This window comes from Dysidea avara, chromosome 1, assembly GCF_963678975.1.
Source record: "Dysidea avara chromosome 1, odDysAvar1.4, whole genome shotgun sequence".
In the NCBI taxonomy this organism is placed as follows: domain Eukaryota; kingdom Metazoa; phylum Porifera; class Demospongiae; order Dictyoceratida; family Dysideidae; genus Dysidea; species Dysidea avara.
Window position 1 is genome coordinate 64,731,673 of NC_089272.1, and position 18,646 is coordinate 64,750,318.

Below are 18,646 nucleotides of genomic sequence, written 5' to 3' on the forward strand. Positions count from 1 at the left end.
CAAGCTAACATACTATGTATGTGTAAGTTAGACAGTCTATGCCTCCGCCTCCCATTCAATGATAAGAAGCTACTGCTAGCTCAATGCATTCTGTTTTACTTAAAGAGCTATGTAAAAGCAGTTAGTTTTGATTATATGCCTTCTGCACTGCAGCATGCTACTGATGTTAGCTCCTAATCTCACATCCTCCTGATTACTTGAACTGTGCATTAGTTGAATCATAGAAATTGTGGTTTCACAAACCTTAATTGGATCTCTGAGATCAATGCATGCTGAGATATAGTACAGGTGTTTGGTTTTTCAGAGTATACGTATCTCAGCCTGCCCTGGTGCCATCAGTTTTTAAACCCCGTAGCAAAACCTAATTACCCGCGGCTTTCTTTGCAACAACTGTGTCATTATCAGTATCAGGATTGAGAAAACACTTTCAAAACTGCAGCATTCCCTTTAAAGGGTTGATGCTACAGTATATGCCTTCATCATTTATATTGCTCACAGTTCGCCTCTCCATGCAAAGACTGATCATGGATTCATGATTTAAATCACAGGTCCTATGGTGCCATCTTTTGCCATAAAATCATTCTGGTCATTTGATATTGAAGATGTACTGAGTCTCACTTACATGCTCTGATCTTGAGAAATATTACACACCCTTGCTCTGCAGTTTTATTTGAAAATGAAAAAAAAAAGCATGATCAATATTTTGATCATTATGTAGCTATAACAAGATCGGTGCTTATGGTTACATACCTAACGACATTTTTTATGAACGCGTCTCACACGGGCTAAAGTTTAATGCAATCATTCACTTATCTGTAACAGGAAGTGAATATCTGTATATTAATGTACTTATCAATATTATTCCCCTCCTCTCCCCGTACAAGAATAATAGAAAGTGAATGTAGCTAGCCATGGCTTCTGAGTATATGTATTATGGTCATAGTAAGTATATCATTATCGTGTTCTACTGTATTCAAACAATGCCCCTACAGTAGCCAAAGTACGTAAGTGAGGATGTAATGTCGAATGATGCCATGTGGGTACCATAGGGAATCTGATTGTATAATAGTCAAATCCCTTACTATGGTTCCTGGGAGGTGAAGCTGATCACGCATTTACAGTAACACATTTGAAAGACATGTGCACTTGGCAACATGGGTGGGTATGTACCTTGAGACATCCAATTTTTCATGATAATATTTTTGTGTAAAACAATTGTGTTAATGACAGCTTTATTAATGCAGTATGTACTTTGATCTTTTGCAAAAATTTTCCTGCAAGAAATCTTTGTACAATTTTTTACATTCAAACTTATTCTACAATGAAAACAGTAAATTATGGTGTGACAAGAAGGGATATAGTCTGTATAATGCAATACTTGCCCAGAAAACCATGAGCATATTAATTACATTACGTATCCAACTGCATTAACTGTCACTAGAAGTTAATACCATACAAATATTTCAGAGAGCAAGTCATTCGTGTGCATATAGTAATCAGTGACATTGAGACCCTCTGAGGCTTATCTTTTATCTCTTGAATACAACATAGCAAGTATATCCAATAGGCTTGCGCCAATCATTCCGGCATAATTTCTAGCATAACAGGTGAGGAAAAACAGCATCAAGCATTATACCAGCATAATAGGACAATTTTCAAGATGTTTAACGAAATGTGTGATGTGCCCACCAAAAATACAGTAAAATATAATATTACAACATCAGTAATGTTATTATTTTTATTGTTTCTTGGCTGATTACTTACACTTAATGGAAATAAGATAGAAATACTCTAATAGAGCAGTCAGGAAATGGTGATACTCTTGAGCATAACTTAGATTTTGAAAGCATAATTTTGAGCATAAATAGGTGAACACTGCTCAAAAGCATAATAGGCTGTTTTCAAAGCATAATTGGCTCAAGCCTAATATCCAATGTCAAGAACGGACTCAAGGTTTGACTACCTGCTATTCAGGGGTTAAAAAAGGGGCTAGTTGCGGCCAAAAAGCTAGTTGTAAATTGTGTTTTGGCTGGTTGTAAAAGTCAGACAAAAATAGCAAGCTGCACCACAAAAGAGTATAAACTCAATTATAAACTTACTTGTTGTACATCTTAACTATTTTGCAATTTACTACAGGGATTTGGCTAAAATTACCTCAAGATGCAATCTTGAGATAGCCATTTTCAAAAAACTTTCATTTCATGGTCTACTCTTTGATTGAAAATTGCCTTACAATCCAATAAACAAGGCTTGCATATATTTTGTCCCTTCAGCTTTGCTAATTACTTCCAGATATCTCTAATATTGTTTTTGGTTTCAATGTTGGTGCACTTAGAATTCAAAATTTCCCCAGGGGAGTATGCCTTGGACCCCACTGATTAGTCAGAAATCCCTACAGTTTTCCTTTTTGGTGGCATTTTGTCACACAAACCTTCTCTTTACTTTAGCTGTTTGGACAATCATGGTAAATATACAGCACAAAACGTACTTCAAACACTAGGTGTACTCCTCCCCTTGGTCTCAGACTAGGGATAGTTGTAATAAATCTATTGCTATATATGTACCTTCTTGTGGGTCCAAGATGATGGTAATTAGGCCACTATTATTGATCAGCATAATTCACCATCTTAAAAATAGTATAATTATTACCATATTAGCATATGATCATATAGTTATTACCATATTACCGCATTGACACAACAAGTAAAAATGATGTCCCACAAGATACTCAGAGGCTTATTAGTGCATACACTAATAATTGCTGACATATTACAAAAGTGTCAACAGCAAAGGTATAGCTACACTAGTAGCTATTCTTCCCTGTAGGAGATAACAGCAGTAAATACAATGTATCATCGTTGTCATGACAGCAAAATAACTGCCTACAGGTTCAACAATTACAAACAAGACAATAATTATACATATAATAATCATTACAAAAACTCGTCTGGTAACGGTATCATGAAGGTGTTTCACCAATAGGACGTGTTATGTCTGAAGAAACACTGTGCCAGGTTGTACTGATACTAATGGAGGCACAAAAACTTGCCTGGATACTACCAAGTGAATAAGTTGCTCCAAGGATGGTACTGGTAAAACATTACACAAACAAATGAAATTAGATGAGATATTGTAGTGGCAGTCACTACAAATATGTGATTCAGTCTGACAAAACCGGGCTTATCGCCTATTTAAAAGTATCGAGAAATGCTAGTTTTAAGTATTTAGTGTGTTGTAGCTCGCCAATGGTTGAAGCTATGTGTACCAAATTTACACCAATTTCTTACCTTCCAGAGCATCCACTGTGCAAGTAGCCAACGACTAAGTTTTCCGCCATTTTAGATAGTTTTTAAACTAAGGTTGACTGTATCAGGCGAGCTGCAAATTGGGTGGGAGGTGGGGGCCCTGGAAGGCAGGCAAGAGTGGTGTTCAAAAATTGAAAAGGAAGGCCAAGGGATGAATTAGGCCAAGTTTTGAGCTATTACCGTCTCAAAATTGGCTAAAATGAAAGGAAATTCACAGCAGAGGTACTTATTCAACACCACAGAGCTGTACAGCCACATACAGTCATTCCCAGGCTGACCAGAGCTTTATTAAGGCCCCACACCACACGTACGGATCACTACTGGGCATGGGAAAAGCAGCCAGCAAAACCAGACCACTCAAGTCTAGCTGATTTTGAATGTGGAATTAGATAGCTATAGTTTATTCATGTAGCTGTGTGTCCTGGGTGAAAAATCGAATTTGCTGACACGGGCAATAAGACCGGTTTTCTCAGACTGGGTCACATATACTAGTACTGTGATAAATGATCAGATTTAAAATAATGATGGTACTCTACAGCAAAGTGCAGTTAGATTATTATTATTAATTTTTCTGCTGCTGAAGTTAGTTGCCACTAAACTGGGACAACACCACTTATTGTCCAACACTGACCAAGTGACTTTATCTTGTTGTACAAACTTTACACTGATTAACTTAACCAATAGAAACACTCACCTACAACATCATTCAGTATAAGGCTTCTCCTTGTAGGATTTTCCTGGAGCCAAATTAAATCTCTAGCTATATTTACAACATGTAAATAATGATTAATATGTAGTTGGTGTAGTCAGTCTAAAAATAAATATATTTTTTGTACACATACACACACTACTATGGTCTCAGTTTGATGTGTTGACACAGCACAAAATTTTGTGACATGATTTTATATTTCACTGTGTACAAATTGTTGTGATTCCTCGTAGGTCACTGGGCACCAGAGTGGCTTGTGGGGCAGACTTACATAGGACAACTAAAATATATGAAATAATTATTATATGCCAAGTAGCTATGTAGATTAAAAAAGTTTAAAAAATGGGTCAAATTTTACAAGGTCTACTCCCCAGTAATATACAACTGTCAACAGTTGTAATTGTGGTGACATTAAGCTTTCAAATGTACAAACTGCACACATTTTAGCATTACCTTCAGTCACAAAGCCAACATGTAATAAACACAGATAATCAAACCATGATCAAAAGAGTTTGCAGTTCATGTTCTGAATTAGTACAATTGATTATTGCTCTAGCATTTGATTCAAAGCGCACCATGAGGACACAGCTACTCTAGGACTAGTGTACACTACATAACGTCAAAGCCAATTAAACACACTTCTTTGGCTTCACCTTACTGGGATAGTCTACTGAAGTTTTGTTAATGTCCACAAGTGATCATCTTAAGTATTGTACACAATTAGATGATCTAGCTACAGTGTTACATGATGTAGTGGTCTGTACAAGTTGTGCATATTAGTCAGTCAGTTACTAAATATCAGTACAGGAACTATCTGGAGCCTCCACCTCTTCTAGGATGAACCGAGACACAGATTGGTAACCAGTGATCACTTGATAACTATCATCAAACCCTTCACACTGATCCACATACAACTCAACCATGTGATCACCAGTAGAAAATGTGCTCCCAGGTGATGGACCACCACACAATCCTGATATAGTGCCTGGTCTCCTCATGTCAAATTGTCGTGAAATAAATGCAGTGGTGAGATCTTGATTGATAGCAGCATCAATTGGTAGAGGATAAGAACACTCATTTCCATCAATGGTGAGGTACCTGTAACAATACAATTAATTGTGGTATTGAGTTATCTAGTAGTTACCATCTCATACAGCAAGTGGAGCAATTCATTAATCCAATATTACCATCCCAAGACACCTTCAACCATGTGTCACTCTTCTGTTTGTTGATGGTACAGCTTTGTATAGCAGTAGCATTACCAGTAGTCAGTGAGCTCATGTTATTCTCAACACATTGTTTCCAGTTGGGCCAATAACTGGATAGTGGAGGGCTCCTTGCTGTGTATGAAGTACACAAGCATCAAAAGTACATGATTGATATACTCACCCACTTACTCAATACACACATATATGCTACACCACACAAGTACACCCACTGCACATACACTTGCATGCATGCAAAATAGAGACAAACAAACACACACACACACACACGCATGCACACACGCTACACATCATATCAACCACACTAAAAAATTAATTAATACTAACAATTTTAGTAATAATTCACCGGATTATAATTAGATCTGCTAGGAGAGGGAAATTGTTGGCAGTTTGTTGGATAGTTCATTAAATAAAGCAGTACAGTGTTGGGTTATAGAATACACTAAATAAGAAACCTTGTTGATTGCATTATAAATAACTATAGGCTGTGGAAAGGGGCTAAACCCCCTCAGAATAATAACTCTTCAAAATTATCCTTCTTGGAGTGGGATTAAAAATTGTGAAAGATTGATATACTCTTAATAGAACACTAAAATACCCTAATAAAGCAGTCACTCTTAATAGAACACTAAAATACCCTAATAAAGCAGTCAAAGCACTTAACGTGTTCGTAATATAGCCTAAAACAAAAATAATTTTTTTCGTCCGCTACAGTGGAAATCAACCCCCTTCTTTGATAGTTATCTTACCATCGCATGTGTCTAAAGGTTGTTTTGTACTGCTTATAAATGCTGTATGTTCACTAACCCTTTAGTCAACCGGTAAAAACTTTGCCAAAATAAGTTTTTTATTGACTGCAAGTACCCATTTTAAATACTTTTTGACTAAAAAGTTGGCGTTTTAGTTGAAATGCTTCAAATTGTACCTATAAGTTAATTCTGGAGTTTGTTGGCAGTGAGAGTGTTCATGGTCTCTACACTCATAGATGTGTGGGTTCAAATCTCTTTTATCACCAATAAGCTTAGAATTTTCCAAGTTGGATAGTACCTGATAACACATCCTTACAGAGTCACTCATAGCTGACTGTTACACAAACAGGTTAGTTATTTCACACCCAATCACATACTACTCAACTAACACTGAATAATGTATAGCTGGAAAGTTTGGTGGGATAGGATTTTAGTGAGAAAAGGTTTGGTGGTGAATTTGTTAGTAGCTAATACAGATTTGTATAAACCATTTGGTGGATCTTAGTTTGGCAAAAGCTTTCCTCCCACCAAACGTTCCAGCTATATAAGGTAATAGTAGATTACTAACGTTGTGGCCACTCTTCAATGTACATTACAGTAACACCCTCCAATCCTGTGAATGCATTAAGGTTTTCATTTCCACAATTCTCAAGGTTCAACACTACAGAGTAGTTCATTCCCTTAACAAATGATCCTGACTGAGTGCCTCTACACACTCCAGTGATAGTAGAGTAGCGATGAATGTTAACTATACTAGCATTAAATGAGTGTACAACTCCATCAATTGGGGCAGGATTACTACACTCTTCTCCATTAAATGTGATGAACCATCGACCACAACATTCACTAAGATGACAACACGACTGGATCAAATAACAGTTATATAAATTGCTAATAAAATAAGTTATTCACAAGATAGTATACTGTGTGGCCGGTGTTGTCATGCAGCAGATAATTATGTATTAGTTTCACACATCTTCAACTAGATGAAAATGGACTATTTTAGTGGAAGCTCCTTTGGGATAAAAATTAATGCTTTTTCCCAATTAATTTTGAGGAATAAACTAGGGAAAATACTTTCTACCTCTGCTTCTAAAATCAATAAAAACACACCATTAGAAAATAAGTGTGTTTTATCAAAAAGTGAATGATAAGGTCAGTTAGAGCTAGGGTCTTAGGAACTGCACTACAATTCTCGGTTGGGCCATCTGGTCATTTGGATACATCAGGTCTGGGTCAAGTGGCACTTTATCAGGTCTGATCTATGTGTGATCATAAATTTACAACTTCAACTGTATTGATGGAAATGCAGTTGAACATACTCAAAAAAAAAGTAGTAGAACTATGTAGCCTATAGTGAGATGCAGAGCCACTCCCACTTTTTGAGATTGTGTGCTACTCTCTCTCTCTCTCTATGGGTATGCATGGTATCACGCCGAGTTAATAGGATAGTGTTGCTACTTGTAGGAAACTAGTCTGGCATCAGGTAATCCTACTTATGAGTTGCAGTAGCTGTCTATGGAGTTACATGAAGCCATAATGTGTTCCTTAGTAGCTACTCATTTCTTTGCATATGATCCTTCCAACATGTATAATACATACTATTGGAGGGTTAGGGTTAGGTTAACCCTAAGGTTAACTAGTGGAGCTTAGGACTTGTGGTCTTTTTAAAATGTAGCTTTTGATGCATGCCTAACTAAACCCGGGTCAGATCTGGGTCCCATCCAGTTTAATATTCAGGTAAGTGGGTTAATCAGGTCAACAGTACTGACCCACTTACAACTCTGACTCACTTGCAGTGTAGCACTCTCACACTCCCATCCCAGGACACCATGATATCTGTATCATTGCCCTTCTTGGTGAATGAGCACTCAGTATCATTGATGGTACCATTGTCACGAGGATCATTGAGGTCAGGTACAACACAGTGATGCCATACTGGAGTGAAGTTATCAGAGTCACTTGGTTCTGCTCCAGTCATTGGTAGCTCCTCAATTAGGAATCGTGAAGTGGAGAAGAACCCGGATGCAAGGTCAGCAATCCGAGAGCCATCACAATTACTAACTTCTAGTCTGATTGAGTGCATACCTGCCCCTACATGGATACAGTATTCTCTGACACAAATTCAGTATATTTATGATTACCAAAATGAAATAAATTCCATGCAAAAAAAGCTTAGACTGCCTATATGAATAATGTGATGTTATTGGTTACCTAAGGGGGCTCTCCCTGACTCAGAACATACACCAGTTATTGTCGTTGGGAAGAAGATATTAAATCCCACATTGACATAAAGGGTCATCTCAATGTTGGCAGGCAGTGAGCATTCAGATCCATCAATAGTCACAAACCAACGAGCACAGCAGTTAGTACAACGATGTTTCCTCATGTTACCCTGTAATGTGTGACACCATATTACATCATCATCATTACATCACTAACCTCCCATGTGATCCTCAACACTGTGTGATCATCAGTTTTGTTAAACAAGATGGTTGTGAGTACTCCAAGGTTTCTCTCACGGTTTCTACTCAAGTTGGCATATGCCACTTGACAATGGTTGGGCTCATATACATAAGATGGAGGTTGTACAGCAGTTTCTGGAACCTCAGCATTTCCTATCAGATCACACCACACAATAACTAGATAGTAATCATAACACTGACAAGGATGGATTGTAAGCACTAAGTAGTGTTAAAGGATCTACAATATAGCTCAGACACAACTTACACTTGGGTGAAATAAACTTGTGAGTACAAGCAAACGACAACTCACAAGTGTGAGTAAGATTCACGAGTGTGAGAATGAGCAAATGACTATTGAGTGCAAACACTGAAATTACTTGCGAGTAACTAACCTCACAGCCAGTAAGTTTATAGCTAGTCACTAGACTACACTTAGTATAATGTATACACATAGCTACTGTTTATCTGATTAGGAAAACTGATCAACACAAGTGGAGGGGAGAGCAATTGCCAGAGCATGGGAGAGTGATCCAGGGCTATGCACATCATTGATATTATATGTAAGCAGATCACAGGGGGAACTCACAAGCTTCTGCTGTTCACTTAAACTTGTGAACTGCTCACTCAAACTCGTTAACTATTTACTAAACTCATGAGTTGTATGCTCGAAGTTGCAAGCTTTCTACTTTAACTTGCAAACTGTTACTCTAACTCGCAGGCTTTTTACTCAAACATGCAAAAACATGAGTAAATGTAAAGTTACAACTGAGCTGTATCATACCACCTCGGCAACAGAGGCCCAATAAAAAGAAAGTTTCAGTACATAGCTCCCAGGTCCTCTAGGTGGGTCAACAAGACAACATCATACACAACATGTAACAACTTTGTAAGGTCTTCAAAATTGTATATATAATTTCTGACAAGTGCAACATACCGTACAAAAACCCAACCCACTTACTTGGAGACACTTCCTCAACAATTATTCGTGATTGAGTGTTCCATCCAGTGTAAGCATCGTAAACAAAACCATCAAATCCTGGACAATCCTTGAGGTAGAGCTGAATATGACGTAAACCTGCATCATACAGAACATATAACAGTTGAACGGGTACATCATATTGATTGTCAAAATGTCCTTATTCTAAATATATTTAAAGGATATCCTAATGTCAGTTATTTGAACACCTCAATTATCTGAACACTGAGTGCTCAGTTAGAGTATTTCAGTGACAGTGAGTGTTCTATTAGAGTATTGAACACAACCTATAGAATATCAATGGGCTTCAGTTAATTCATTGAACCATTTAGCCTAACAACAGTGTTCAGATAGCTACACTAGATCAACTAGGAACAGTTCCAAATAGTGAACTACAAAATATCAATGTGATGATAAACACAATGAGCAGTACTACAAAACAACATTATTTCCACTTGTAGTATGTAAATCTGCTACAGTTTAGTAGGAAACTTTGGTGGAACAAATTAGCCACGATAGGATTTTGGAAAAGTTTGGTGAATTTGTTAGTAGCTATATGGTGCATAAATGCTACAGTGACTTTAGCTAGCTAGGTACAACTATGTCATTTCATATTATAAAGATATGAAAATTACTGAATGCATTGCTACACAATGCATTCACGTGATAAACTTGATAGACATATGCATAAGTCAACCCTACTATAGTATGTACGTGTTGAGCTGGATCCTCAAAAACATTTTGTAACAAGAGCCACTATAGTGGCATTCGCATTTAATGGAACACTTTTTTTTATTAACTTAGGGGCCAAAGGGTTAGCTAATTAGTGGCGTTCACATTTAACGGAACACTTTTTATTAACTTAGGGGCCAAAGGGTTATTAATATCTAGTAAACGAAATATCCTATAAATAAATGGTTTGAACCACACTACTCTGCAGTTAATGGATATTATCCGAGCATTGTAGCACGATCGAGCGTGATGTAAAGCAAATCTGTGTTTGAAAGAATTTTTGGCTGTCTTTAATATGATAGTTACGACAATACTACCTGTCACAAAGGAGAGACGGAAAAAAGAAGGTTAGTAAAAGTTATATGATGTTGTAGATCTATCCTTCGTGAGTCGCTTAATGCAAACCACAATGGAATAGGTGGTTCCTACATGGAGTAACAGGAGCCCAAGTTTGTATGTCAAAACACGTATTTTTCGTAAAACAACTTTCGTTTTAAAGAACCAAAGCCACATAAGTGTCGTTAGGGGCCAAAGAGATTTATTAATAACTCATGGATGCAATTACACACAATCTTGAAATTTGGCACACTTGTAGTACTGCTTGAGCAGCTAACAATATCTCAAAATCTTTTCGTTCAAATGTCTGACATAATATTTATGAACAATCAAAATTTTCATGGGGAAACCATAAAAGTGCAGTGTCCATTACAGTCCTTTCCCAAATTTGTAATGGAGCCAAACTGTATGTGTCTGTTGTTGATTCCTTTGCTGTCACGGTGTCACCATTAATCATCTGGTTGGCTGAAATGTTTAGAAAGTTTTTTTAGCTGTTTTTCAGGATCCAGCTCAACTTGTACATACTATATGATCAGCTAAGATAGTAACAAAGTGCTACTAAAGATCATGGAATGCTAAGGCAGGGGCAGAGGAAGCATCTACAAGTTTGGTAGGCAACTGTGAGATCATACCTCTATGACCACCACCAGCATCATAGTTGTGCAAGCACAACCAGCATTTGCAGCATGCTTAGGTTAACCCTAGAAAATTTTCAAAAAATTGTTTTCTGAGATTGAATCTGAAGACAAGTTCACATCTTATTATAATATACTCTAATGGAATGAATAGTCATTGACTGCTCTATTTGGGTATCGTTGACTGGGTATCGCTGACTGAGTATCTCGAGTGACAACATCCAAAAGTGATCCTGAAAACCAGAGCAACCAGACTACTTTCTATGGACTTGGAACATGGCTCAATAGCTACCACTAAAAATTGGGTAGGCATTTGCCTACCCTGCCTACCTGGTTCTGCCGCCCCTGTAAAGCACACGTTCAGAACTTTGAACACTATCTGAACTATGCAGTTAATCCTTGTTTAATATTCAGTGCAAAAGATATCACATCATTGGCAGATCTACGGTAGTTGTGGCTAAAACAACTTTTTGAGTTAGCTCAGTACAGGTATAGCTAGTACATTATTGCTGTACTGACAATTTGCTATAGCAAATGATATCAGCAGTATGTGTGTAGTTGAACTAGTCCAGCAGTCAAGAACTCTAATACAGCAAACAGACTACAGTATAAGACAAGAAAAATGCCAATGGCTTTAAACACAATCTACCAAACTTAGAGGTATGCACCCCCCAGAGCCCAATTAGATTATCAGTCTTCTTTTAATACATCCTTAGTTCCACCACTGCATATAACACTTATTGCCATAACAACACAACTAGATGCTATATACTGACCAGCAGTGATGTTTTCTCCTCCAGCTTGTTCACACATTCCAGTAAAGTGAGAGTGTCTTACAATCAGGTAGTTTCCAGCTTGATATACAAGCACATCCACAGGTCCAGGACTACTACACTGGTGTCCATCCACGGTGAGGTACCAGTTCATACAACATACTGCACAGCGAGCAACACGCATGTTACCATCCCAGGTCAGTCGTAACCAAGTGTCATCTCTCTGCTTCGTTATGCTGCACTCCTGTGTATGATACATAATACAAAAGGCTGTGAAACATTGCTGAATTACTAGGTCGAGTTACATGCCATAAAGAAGACATTGATGTTATAATACATTCTTACTTGTCAACTGATATCTAGTACACCATATGGTGAAAATGTGAGGTAACCATTAGAGTGTGTTAGTGTAGTACAAACTGCATAACAGCTCACTTCACACAGTGGCAGATTGCATAATATTATAGGTATAAAGTACTGGTAGAAGATATGCAGAGTAGAGTATATTCCCTTAAGGATTAATACAAAAGATGACTCTACCAGATGTCCATGACTATCCTAAAGATGCTGTAAGAGGTTTGTAGAATCTTACCTCATACCAACCCCTCAGTGACGTCTTTTGCCTCTACAAAGTCTCAAGAGTTGCAGAACTGGGAGCTACAGTCCCCTCAAAATTTAAGCATGAATGCAAGACAGTGACAGTTAGTTTCTTGCAATATATACATTTGTAGCCCACAACCAATTTCTATACTTTTGCGTGCACAAATAAAATAAATGTGTTGTGTAGAAGACTTGACCACCCATGACTGGGTTGACTGCAAAGAGCAAGAGGATAGAACTAGCTACAAATTTTATAAACATGATAACCTGCAACAATCTGTTAGGAGTAGCAACCCAACAAAAAGGTCACTACACAACGTTGATGGAATGGATCACCACCAGGTTATTTCTTACATCTAATAACATTAGAGTACATAATTATGAAGATGGGCTCCTAATCTTTTTGCATGATCAAACCATCAGTAGGTACTTCTGCCACTCACATGACCACTATATAGGTGGATTGCCATCATCCCTACATTCCCTGCAACCCTGAGGCACAGCATGACTGTATGGTATTGATTGTGCACACGTAAACACTGATTGACAATATTTGAACAGACTATTTCACTGCCAAGTGTTACTGTCACAAATTGACAAAATATGCATCTACTTTGGTATAATATGGTATCCCTAAGTGCAGTGTCGTTATTGTCTTTTAGATAATCGTTGGTCTTCTTCAGTATGTATAGTGGTCTAGTCAAAACTAGACCAGTGCACCTCTACATACTTATATCAGTTCATTGTTACAGGTTGCCAGTGGTCATACTATATGTCACAAAGAAACATCGTTAAAGTATTTGTATTGATTTGTGATTCAAAACTGCAATGCATCACCAGTAAAAGAAAGACGAAATTATCATGAACAGGTCTCAATTTAAGTCCATGACTGGAAAAATTGGTCTTATCGCCCACAACAGCAGGTTTGACTTTTCACCAGCTACATGAATATACAAATTTCACAACCAAAATCAGCCAGGCTTGAGTACATGGGTTGGCTGCTTTTTCAAAGCACAGTGGTGAGCCATATGAGCAATCTGGCGCCTTAAAGGAGCTGTGGCCAGCATGTGCCAGGGTTACCCATGGGGGGATTGGGGGCATTTTACCCAGGGCCCCAGGGGGCTCCATCAAGGGCCCTTGAATACCTGCTAAAAATATCGATATACCCTAATAGAGCAGTCAAGATCTAGATACTCTAATAGAGCAGTCACAGTATTCTTCAAAGGAGCAGTGTAGCAAGCTATGTATGTAGTTATAAATAAGGAGATATAGTTGGTGAGGGGTAGCTGCAACTATTGTCATTGTCAGCATGTAATGACCTTTTTTTTTTTTGGTCTTACAGCTTGGCTGAAGTTGTGATTCAGAGTGGAACCCTCCTTGCCCCTGGGGCCCCACTTAACTCTTTGCCCTGGGCCCCTTAATTTCTCTGGACGGCCCTGGGATATAGTTTCATTTTAGCCAATTTTGAAACCTGTACTCTCCATAATTATCCCTACATGTTCTTCTTTCATTTTGTAAACAACTTCTTGCCCTCCCTCCACCCCCTCTATTGGAGCTTGCCTGTTACAGTCAATTTCGAGTTTAAAAAATAGCAGGATACTTAAAATGTTGACTACTTGTACAGTGGAAAGTAAGGGGATACACATAGCTTCAACCATTGGCAAACTACAACACTCTAAATTCAGGCAATACAAGATCATTACTATAGACACATGTTTACAGTATTACATCATATACACTTACAGCAATTAATCCGTAGTCCTTGTCAGAGTTCAGGCCATCCCAGTAACACTGGTTCCAGTTATCGTTGACTATTATCTCTGTCCCATTCTCATAGGTCACAATACCAGGAGGACCACGGGAACCTCCTTGACCCCGTTCACCTGGTTGCCCAGGTGATCCAGCTGGGCCACGCGCACCATTAACTCCTGGGCTGCCATCACTACCATTTGTTCCAGGTGGGCCAGGTGGGCCAAAATTTCCCATTGGACCAGGGGGACCTGTAATAGTGAATATTATAGTGTATACTGGGGATATAATATAGAGCAGTGTCACTTGTAACACAATACATGTATTTAGCTAGCTACTGGAGTTTTAGAATTACTTGATAAAGTATGTGTATATCAAGAATGTCTACACAAAGACCACAGTCAATATTCATTAGTACTTTAGTTCACGCAGTGGTTTGGTGTTTAATCAACACATTATTAGCATGTACACCACAAATAGTAACCATTAGCTACTGGTGTTGGTCAAAGAGAGCACAGGCTGACAATAGGTCTATTAGAACAGTCACCTTTACATTTGGATTAGATCATTAATTCTCTACAGTAACAATGTGTTGAAACATACACAAAGTGTTAGACATGAAACAGGTATGAGGTGACTAACCACATTACAATAAATAAATGGAACAAGTCACTGACAAACAAAGAATTACATCACACAATTACTTTATGTGGTGTTGCAGCTGAAATGCTATAATGATGTGGCATAACAAACTACCAGCAGAAGAAGACATCCTCAATATACAATATACACACATAGGAACAGGTGGCCTGCACTATACCCACAAGCCACTGATATCATATTCACATTAAACTGGTCAACCACACACCACACCACAATAATTATTACCTACAGGTCCTACATCTCCTGTATCTCCCTATAATAAAATAATACATTATATCATCAGTAGATAAGTGTATGTGTATTGGAGCACAAGTCATAATAAGCTTTGATCCTGTACATTTGTTGAACACATCCTATGAGATGTAGCTATGCGGACAAATTACAAAGGAACTTATCATACCCACTAAACACTACACACAATGTACTGATTTGTATAATTGTTGTACACTACAATATAAGAAAATTTAGTTAGACTGATTGATCAAGGCATAGCATTAGTGATGCATTATGGTGACACTTACATAATAATAATATTACATGTACAGTGATGATCACTACACACATTAAAGGTGATTACATCCTGTGTGGTTGACATTTTGGTGGCTTGTACAAGTGTGGCTTGTGACTCAGTCACCATATTAGCAGATGGTATATATGCTGTGTAACCAGAACAGAAAATCACAACCCTCGGTTGATGTCAGGTGGCTGTCAGGTGGCTATTGCTGCTAACAGAAAACTGTTAGCTCTACTACATGGTGAATACTATTTTCATGAAACTTTGCTTAACCACCTCATCAATAAGACCCAACCTTACTATAGTGGCCATGCACGTCAAGTCTCACAGAATCAGAGCTACTACACTTCATGACCTCATTAACAAAAGTATATGTCCTGATCGAGGTGACTATATAGTACTTTATCCTCTCCTGAACTTATTTGTGTGAAGTGTATAATATATTAAATCAACTAACGCTCAAACTGTTTCTAATAATACTTTGAAACAATAGAAGTCCAGTTAGCTTTCCAAGATCACATATTTAATACTATATAAACTACACTACTCTATACTGCAATATATAGTTACAGTGTTAGCTGATATTGAAGTAAACGCTTTCAGTATCTTGTTCAGTTTATAATAAATTCTATGTTCCCATTATAGATAATGAATTAGACTTCAGATATATGTTATTTATCATGTACCAGCACATGACTGTGATGTACTAATATAACAAGATCAGCAGAAATCAAAGTAGCAGATGTTGGGTGAGGCATGTAACAATATTCATTGATGACAAGTGATAGGAGAAATATATGCAATCTAAATACCACCTCTATAGCTATGATATTGGAACAAAATAAATTATTGATAGTTATAGCTGGACTGTATATAGTAAAGTGGTTGCATTATTTCAGTTCACTGTCTTCACTGCATACAGTAACACAGCTAGCATGGAGCTGCTGCTAGCCACACACCTATCCACAAACTACACTCATTAAATTCACAAAGTGTTTAAGTGGTTACTAATGAAACCATGCAATAATTGGTTTAGCCTGCTCAGTGCTGGTATTATAGCTTATAACTGAGGAACACTAACTATAGGCCACATTCTTTGTCGCATAAGCCGGTTATAACAAAAGGATGTTTAATCTTATTGGCACTATAAACCAGTCTCGCTTTGTACTGCAATTTACGCCAACTAATAGTTATAGCTACCTCCCGACCATCGACCGCAACTCTAGCTACTCAGAACACATACCTTTTCTCCCTTCAGGCCTTCCGGAGGTTTCATAGTGCTCCCGTCCGCGCTCATGAACTTCACATTAGCTGACGGGCCGGTCTCAAACACCAAGTCCCCATCAGTCATGAATTTCAAGTTGCCATCATCATCAGTAGTAATGGCGGGCCTGCATTAGTGCACACACGACACATAGCTAAGAATACAATATATCTTTATAACGACTTACCCTTCGAGATCCTGCGCACTACTCAGCAGTATCAGTCCTGCTAGTGTGAAGAACAGTGTTACCGCCATCCGTACAACTTGCAAGCAGCTCTACTATTATCACGTGATCAAATTTGATTAATTTATTCGGTGCCACTTGTATCCCACATCTAATTGTGGGGAGACGTTGTGACTGCATATTAAGCAATTGGCCAAACAATTCAGGGATATAATAACCTATTTCATTATCATTTTAGTGACGTCATATACTGTAAACTTTTTACATTGTGTCTTACCTAGCTAGCTGTGGATATCATATAATATTATATACTATACTGGAATCATTTAATCATACTCCATGACACTTTTTATTTAGCTGCGCGACTCCTGCTACTAGTCCGCTCGCAGTAAAGGCCGGTCGGGAACCGCCAGCATATAGCTATATAGTCCGCTCGCAGCACCCGACCCCTCCAAAGAAAGGGTCGCTTCATCTATGTAGCTTTATTTGTTATAGTGCTAGGGGTGGTGGCAAGGGGTGCTGGTTACCCCGGGAAAAAAAAAATTAATTTGTTATAGCATAGATTATATATAATCTATGGTTATAGGTTTTGTGTATCTCTTTAAAATATTTTCTCTTGCTTGCTAAAGAAAGGGTTGGCCGGCTCAGCTATGATCGCCTGCAGAAAATTAATAGTGTTGGCATGCATGGGAACTGTAGCCGGTCGCATAGGCAACAGGCCAAACAATAATGCTGTTGATGGTGCGATTTCCCAGGCCCGTAGCCAGGGGGGTTCGGAAGAACCGCCCTCTTGGGAAAAAGGTCCAAAATTTCAGTAAAAAGGTCCACAATTTTAGCAAAAAGGTCCACAATCTTAGTATACAAGTCCAAATTTTCAGTAGCAAAAGTCCATTAGTTCCAGTTTAATAAACACCACTAATAAGAAGCTAAATTAAGTGCTCCGAGTAGCTGGCTCATTCAGTGCTTGTAATGAAATGCAAGATCAAGATACTCTAATAGAGCAGTCAATCACCCTAATAGAACAATCACTCTAATAGAAGTCACAATTACATTTAAAAAAAAAATCTGTATGTAACTACTTAATTTATTTACAAAACCATATTTTTTGTCTAAACTAGAATATAAAATTTTTGGTGGGCAAACCCCTCCCATGCAGAGCCCATAAATAGCTAGCATCCATGCTTCAATGCACGATCCAACAGAGCGCTCAATCTTTCCCATTCTTATTTACTGTGACATTATAGACACATGTACAGATGGTATAATTACAGTAGCAGTAGAGATATTTTTCCAGATGTCATCTAAATAGCTGTCATCTAAATAGCTGTCATCTTTATGTCATCCAGATGTCATCTTATACCTAAAAATTGTTATTTTTATTGACTGAAATGCCACTAAATTCAACCTTTTAGTGTCTATTTTCAAAAAATTTCCTGGGGGGCATGCCCCCTGACCCCCTAGCTTCAGCATGCGAATCATGCTGGGTGTGCTTCACATGCTGGGTGTGCTTCACATGCTGGGTGTGCTTCACATGCTGGGTGTGCTTCACATGCTGGGTGTGCTTCACATGCTGGGTGTGCTTCACATGCTGGGTGTGCTTCACATGCTGGGTGTGCTTCACATGCTGGGTGTGCTTCACATGCTGGGTGTGCTTCACATGCTGGGTGTGCTTCACATGCTGGGTGTGCTTCACATGCTGGGTGTGCTTCACATGCTGGGTGTGCTTCACATGCTGGGTGTGCTTCACATGCTGGGTGTGCTTCACA

General features: G+C 38.2%; 1 protein-coding gene across 2 annotated transcripts; it reads right to left on the minus strand.

Annotated features, from left to right (window-relative positions):
- Positions 1 to 4,690: 4,690 nt before the first annotated feature.
- LOC136241152 (uncharacterized) lies at positions 4,691 to 17,042 on the minus strand. 2 transcript variants are annotated; one of them, XM_066032332.1, is made up of 12 exons: positions 16,884 to 17,041; positions 16,676 to 16,823; positions 15,144 to 15,171; positions 14,250 to 14,506; positions 11,910 to 12,150; positions 9,413 to 9,529; positions 8,432 to 8,607; positions 8,204 to 8,384; positions 7,783 to 8,083; positions 6,558 to 6,835; positions 5,159 to 5,354; positions 4,691 to 5,112 (listed from the first exon to the last, which is right to left on the minus strand). In XM_066032332.1, exons 1-12 carry the CDS (start codon positions 16,949 to 16,951, stop codon positions 4,806 to 4,808), a joined length of 2,298 nt encoding a protein of 765 aa, XP_065888404.1. In that variant the 5' UTR covers positions 16,952 to 17,041; the 3' UTR covers positions 4,691 to 4,805. The 2 variants fall into 2 exon arrangements, with proteins under 2 accessions (XP_065888404.1, XP_065888407.1); XM_066032335.1 differs by having other exon boundaries at positions 4,869 to 5,108; positions 5,155 to 5,354; positions 16,884 to 17,042.
- Between the last annotated feature and the right edge of the window lie 1,604 nt (positions 17,043 to 18,646).